This window comes from Ornithodoros turicata, chromosome 6 (assembly GCF_037126465.1).
Source record: "Ornithodoros turicata isolate Travis chromosome 6, ASM3712646v1, whole genome shotgun sequence".
Lineage (NCBI taxonomy): Eukaryota > Metazoa > Arthropoda > Arachnida > Ixodida > Argasidae > Ornithodoros > Ornithodoros turicata.
The window spans coordinates 21,911,115-21,917,571 of record NC_088206.1 but is presented as its reverse complement, the minus strand read 5'-3'; the positions used below and the strand labels follow the sequence as shown (position 1 = coordinate 21,917,571).

At 43.5% G+C, this 6,457-nt stretch overlaps 2 protein-coding genes across 2 annotated transcripts; one reads left to right on the top strand and one right to left on the bottom strand.

Moving 5' to 3' along the window:
• Positions 1–390: 390 nt before the first annotated feature.
• Positions 391–2,008, bottom strand: LOC135396414 (CCA tRNA nucleotidyltransferase 1, mitochondrial-like). Its single transcript, XM_064627379.1, has one exon. It carries the CDS (start codon positions 1,824–1,826, stop codon positions 477–479), a length of 1,350 nt encoding a protein of 449 aa, XP_064483449.1. The 5' UTR covers positions 1,827–2,008; the 3' UTR covers positions 391–476.
• A 194-nt stretch (positions 2,009–2,202) lies between these two features.
• Positions 2,203–4,531, top strand: LOC135396415 (m7GpppX diphosphatase-like). The gene is made up of 4 exons (XM_064627380.1): positions 2,203–2,551; positions 2,651–2,796; positions 2,859–3,083; positions 4,102–4,531. Exons 1-4 carry the CDS (start codon positions 2,218–2,220, stop codon positions 4,372–4,374), a joined length of 978 nt encoding a protein of 325 aa, XP_064483450.1. The 5' UTR covers positions 2,203–2,217; the 3' UTR covers positions 4,375–4,531.
• The last annotated feature ends 1,926 nt before the right edge of the window (positions 4,532–6,457 follow it).

The following is a 6,457-nucleotide window of genomic DNA, read 5'->3' as shown; positions in this document are numbered from 1 at the left end:
TGTATCTCATGCATTTGTTTGTGCTCATTTTTGTGTGACTGATATCCCCCCTACTGTAATGCCTTCTGGTGCTGAAGGTACAGAATTAAATAAATATGTCTAGTACACAATGTCAAAACAAATAAGACTGATGTAACATGCACTGAACAAATGCCATCAGTCATCCACAGCTCCCCGTTGTGCCTACCAATTTTGCAATCAGCTCGGGAGTCTTGCACTCAAACAAACATGAGAGGAAATGATAACGAAAGGAAAGTTAGGTAGCAAGCGAGCTGGTGGTGACGATCCATGACTTGAAAACCCGAGACGAGGTGCGTTGTCTGTTTTCGCCCTCTACCTCCCCTCAGTTTTTCAAGTCATGGATGAGAGGAAATCTCTCCTGGAAAATGCTAACATTCTTTTCTCTTTAATCATCACAGATGACTACTGCTACCAGAAACATTGCTATACAGATTGTTTCAATGACAGTTTCAACTTCAACCATTCTTTCCCACTTTAGCATCCCTCAATACATCCGGCAACTTTGCTAGCAATTCTTCAGTCGTTAAACTAAAATCGCTGTCGAACCACAACTCTTTAAGTTTTCCCAGCACTGCTGCAAACTTTGGGCCACTTCGCATGCCCCTTTCCAGGAGCATGGTACCATTGACAGGGAATTTTGGCATGTCCCAGCACCGAAATGATTCCAAGAGCTCCCTGTGGCCGCCATACTTTAGCAACTCGCAGATCCACTCTTGAACATCTCCAGTTTTCCCTTTTGTCACAAACAGTAGACGTTGGTAGGGCTTCAGAGAAGCGTCCTCTTTGTTTTCACGATGCTGAACTATAAATAGTGCCAAATCCCTCTCGTAAGATGAAAATTTGAGCCTGGAATGAAGTTTCATGACCTCACTTTCATCTTTTAATAATGCTGTCAGCAGTGGTACAGGCTGCAAGGCGAGGCCGTGCGAACGTCTGCAGACTTTCTCGAACTGATTCCAGTCGGGAGAATCTGGCAATCCTAAAAATGGTGCGATGCCCAGGTCAATTATACGTCCCACGAGCTCTTTGCTGTAGTTTCCGGCAAGAATTTTTTTCAGTTCCGTCCACAGCCTTTCCCCAGAGATTCCCGCAAGGCCACCAACGTTTTCCCGTATTGCCGTCAGAATGCCAGGGTCATGAGAGTCTGGTTCCACAGCTATTCGTCCGTAGAAACGGAAGTAACGCAAGATTCTCAGGTAGTCTTCGCGAATTCTTTGAGCGGGATCACCCACGAATGCCACCCGTCTTTTTTCGAGGTCTTCGATGCCGTGAAAATAATCATACACAGTGCCATCCAAACCGAGAAACAGGGCATTTATAGTTAGGTCACGGCGGTTGGCATCGGTTTCCCAGTCGGTTGTAAACTCAACCTCCGCGTGCCGCCCGTCTGTTACAACGTCGATGCGCAGGGTAGTTACTTCGAAGTTGGCCTTGTCGTTGATACGAGCAGTTATCGTGCCGTGCTTTTCACCTTTGGTGTTGATCATGCGTACGCTTTCGTTGTCAAACATTTCTTTCATCTGTGTTGGTGTTGCTGTCGTTGCAAAATCAAGATCTTGAGGTTGTTTGTGCATCAGGAGATCTCGCACTGCACCTCCAGCTATACGAAGTTCGTGTCCGTGACGTTTGAAGATTTCCACCAGTTCCTTTACTTCGGGGCTAAAAAGCGCCCTAAACTGCGGGGTGTCCAGCTTCATGGTATTGGGCAACTTCTTGCAGCAGAGCTGCGGTTTGTTTGAGTTAAAGAAAAACCTTACGAACACGTGCGTGATGTTACGAAATGCCTGTCGTTGATTGAACAGCATCGACAGAAGCTGATTGTGGTGCTTCTTATTAGCACACTTGAAATCATTTAGTATGGTGCACCCTTGATAACTTCATGCACGAAATACCTCGAATAAATGATGTAAAGGCCCATTACGAAAGCATTACAACTCCGGGGATCTCACACAAATCGCAACCGGAACTTAAAAGTATGAAAGCCTCAGTGGGAAGCCTACGGAAGCCGATACCGGCCGGCTGTGGTCGTAGCTTTAAAAAATCTTCAAAGATGTAGACTTCAACTGGTAGATATTTGTTCTACATATATTTCATTGTCTAAGGCATATACACACATGTATGCTATGTGTAAAATACATTAAACGGCTTGGACACCACACTGTGGGGGCGGCGCTGCTTAACCGGTATTTTCAATAAATGGCGGCGATGGTTCGCGAGCGTGACAGTAGCGACGAAACGGAATTATCACGAAAGAAGCTCAAGTCTCATAACGAAGACACCCATGTGCCTTTGAGTCATTTTGAAACGTTCATTCCGAAGCGAGTTCTCAGCGAAGACTCGCGTACTAAGCTAATATCCGTTGAAGGCACATTCAAAGGCAGTGAAGGTACCGCGGTTGTGGTGATCGAAAAGAAACCTTTCAATAAAGAATCCTACCAAGATATTTTTAATAGTGGTACCACGCTGGAAGAAACGTTTCATAATGACATCTACACTTCTTACAAGGGCACGCTAGCGCCAACAACAAATGGTACACTGTCGAGTTTTTGCACAAGTCTAGTATGACTCTTGTCCTCTGAACTTTGTGTTCTGTACTGTGTCCAAGTGACATATTGTTTGTTCGTTTCAGACATTACGACGACTGTTATACATCCTGCAACTCAGAAGCATATTGAGAAATACTTACCTCAATCCTTGTATATGGTAACAGAAACCCCGCAAGTGTATAAAGAAGTGATTGAACCATACTTAGCAGCCCAGCAATTTTCATTACAGGTAAATCCGGTGGTTACTTGGGTGTAATGCTTTAATTTAAACTCCTGTGCTTTTACTTCAAGTGGGTTTACAACATCCTCGATCACAAGAAAGAGGCAGAAAGGATCATTTTTGAAGACCCCAATACAGACACTGGCTTTGTCCTTTTGCCCGACATGAAATGGGACACGAAGCAGCTGGAGAACTTGCACGTTCTTGCGGTGTGTCACAAGCACGGAATTAAATCCATCAGAGACCTGAGGGGGGAACATCTGCCTCTTCTGCGTAATATCCGTGACAAAGTACATGTATGTATCTTTCCTGCCACGACAAGGCAACAATGATGCACAAATGGTACTCTTGAATGTGATCTTGACATGAGCACTTTTTCAAAAGGCAGCCAAACTCTTTTTTCCTGTGCATTCTATAATGTGATGAAATACAGTTAAAGCAAAGCTTGGTATATTCGTGGATGTGCAATGATGTGCTGAAGGAAGTTGTGCATTTGACATCGGAGGACAGGGCGATGAACAAAGAAATATACAACACAGGACCAGCAACCAAACCAAATCAGCAATGAAGCTTTATTCTAGTACTATAATACTCGTCTAGCGTTCTAGTCTAGTATAGTGTAGCATTCTTGTAGGAGCGACATAGGGGAGGGGAGGAAGAGAGAAGAAACCATCTCAGCAATTCGGAAAATTTTGGACGTATGTAGTTGTTCTTAGACAAAGTTTTTCAGGAGAGGTCTTCCTCCTCCCTTTCTCTGCCCCGGGCCAAGAAATTATGGGAGCTAGCAAAGTTTCCAAAACACTAGGTGGTATGTTGATGGCATAGATATGGCGCAGCAAATAAGACTAGGGACTGTCTCTGGTCTAATTTGCTGCACGATGTCTATGCTGTCACATTACCAACTACCCCAGATATCTAGAGTGGTATCTTGACATTGAGCATGAGAATATGTAGAAAGAAAACACACAGACATGGAGAGACAGATGTACACAGTTACTGCAAACTAACAACTCGAGTTTATTCATCGGCTTAAAGCTTAAAACGTATCTTCCATGAATAAACTTAAGTTTAGTTTGGTGTAGCTGTGTACATTTGCCTCTCCGTGTGTGTGTTTTTATTTTTATTTTTTTCTTGTTGCATATGTTCCTGCTCAACGCTAAGCCTCCGATAAAGTGCTCTCCTCGGCTGCTAAGCCTGAGAGGTTTGCAAAACAGTCAGCATTTCCCTACAAATGGGGACCATAGACGTCAGAAGCCTGGTTACAGAGGCAAAACAGCAGTGTACATAACTGATGGAATATCACTTTTCATGCAGGAGACTCTGCAGACAAACTTCGGCATCGGCCCCCATAAACTACGAGCGTACTTGCATTATCAGCCATCGTACTATCATCTTCACGTCCACTTCTCGGAGATCACCTACGACGCACCAGGTATCCAGGCGGAACGTGCTCACCTCATCAGCCAAGTCATTTCCAACATTGAACTCTTGGATGACTATTATGGGTGTGTTGCGCTAAACTATGTTGTTAAAGATGGCACACCATTACACACAGTGCTGAAAAAAGCTGGAGCTATAGAGCATTAATAAAGCTTGCTTTACAAGTACAGAATAAAAGGATGATTTAAGCTACAAAGTACAGTTTGTATGGTTAGAGAACATGCGATGTGGCTGAGTGAAAATAATTTGTATGCCTCAAAAGTGTAATTGAATTGATTAATTGAAGCAAAGTAATTGATGGTGATTGTGTAGTGCCTCAATACACCAGTGCTGTTACTTGGTCCATTGTTGGGAACAAGTTTATTTTGTAAATACGAACTGAAATTTACTGAGACATTAATAATAAAAAATAAATAAAAAAGAGGCTTACTGTCAACCTGAGGGCTAGTCAGAAGTCGTACATATCTGACTGTCAATCATCGTTTATCTGTATCCCTAGAAATGTCATTTCTTGCTCAGTCAAAAACACTGAGGCGTTGCTATGGTGTTCATATTGCTGATGCGTTGATATGTACTGCCCCGAAATTTTTCGACCCTTCTATCGGGGTAAACGATGCTCGATAATCCCCGATATCTTCCACGTACCGGCAAGGTTCCAACGCTCTTGGCTTGGTTAGTTTCTAGACAAGTCCTCCTTTTCTTCTGTAAATAAACCGTTCGAATGCAGCTGCCACGTTGTCTCTGTCAGGTTACCGCAACGATAGATAATATTGAGAAATGCCAACAGTGATGCAAGATGTCATTTAAAAATAGATCCCGTTAATTGGAACTGGAAGGGGACCGAAGATTCGTTGGAACAAAGTGGAGTTGGAACTAAAGCGATCTTTTTGAATGAGGGCATGATGCGTGGCAGCACATACTACAGGGTGTCCCAGAAGACGTGTCCTAGAGTTATAATTAAAAGACTACACCATCTAGAATAATGCGTTTGCTCTTACAAGGTTTTTGCCGCCTCCTGATGTGAATGTCATGAAACCTAAGGTTTATTATGTGAATTTTTGCGAACTGAACTCTGAAATTTGCCAAGTAAAGGTAACTTTTTTGCCCCATGTGAAGAGCGTGCCGAATTTACTCAAATTCGTGATAATTTGCAGGGATATTGAGGAGCTGTCCCACCAGAAAAAAATAGCCAAACATCATGCTTTTCGGGGCACCAAAAGCATAGCGCCCGATGACTTTTTGAGCGCAATCTTGTCAGTCCGACCACGGCTCCTCGATCGTGGTCCGACGAAAGGCGGTCGCAAACCCAGCCCACTGTGTGATAGCACGGTCTTTCAATACTCTGGTGGTGATAGTAAAAAAAAGTCATCGTTCCTTGAAATTGGGAGAGGGAAGGCGTAAACCCACCTGAAGCTGAATGCGATTAGCCGTCGGACTGACAACGATTGCGCTCAAAAAGTCATCGAGCGCTATGCTCTTCGTGCCCCGAAAAGCATGATGTTCGGCTATTTTTTCCGATGGGATAGCTCCTCAATATCCCTGTCAATTATCATGAATTTGAGTGAGTTTGGCATGGTCTTCACATTGGTGGGGTAAGAAAGTTACCTATACTTGGCAAATTTCCGAGCTCAGTTCGCAAAAATTTATATAATAAACCTTACACTACATGACATTTACCTTAGGGGGTGGCAAAGACCTAGTAGGAACATATGCCGTTGACCGCATGGTTCTAGGTGGCGTAGCTTTTTTTAAAATCTATATATAATTCAATGACACGTTTTCTGGGACACCGTGTACACAGGGTGTCTCAGTTAAATCCCCGGGCTAAATAATTCGTGAAGCGGTGCACCAATCGAAGAACTTTCCTCTTTACAGGTCTCTGTCCTACAAGCTGCGCACAGTGTGAATGAATGGGAGGCACTCATTATTTAAATACAAATTCTAACGAGTTTCGTGAAAAAACATAACTTCTGAAGCATGGAGCCGTCGCCATTAAAATGGGTACTACCCCTTTTTGGGAACTTCAGTGGACACCCTTTAGAGAATAATGTGCCACGAAAGCGGGTCATTTGTTGCAGAAAATAGGATGTCGAAGCGAACCGAAAACTGAAAAAAACGTAATTTGGTGCGAACCGGAAGGGTATCGAAACCGTATACGTTTTTTTCGCTCAGGAGGGAAACCGAAAAATTTATTTAACGGTTTTCGGTCCAAGAAAAACCGGTTTGGACT

Coding starts and splice junctions, on each gene's coding strand:
- LOC135396415 (XM_064627380.1), top strand. CDS start 2,218: ATGGCGGCGATGGTTCGCGAGCGTGACAGTAGCGACGAAACGGAATTA. Junction 2,797..2,858: donor CCCAGCAATTTTCATTACAG/GTAAATCCGGTG, acceptor TTTTACTTCAAG/TGGGTTTACAACATCCTCGA. Junction 3,084..4,101: donor ATATCCGTGACAAAGTACAT/GTATGTATCTTT, acceptor CTTTTCATGCAG/GAGACTCTGCAGACAAACTT.
- LOC135396414 (XM_064627379.1), bottom strand. CDS start 1,826: ATGCTGTTCAATCAACGACAGGCATTTCGTAACATCACGCACGTGTTC.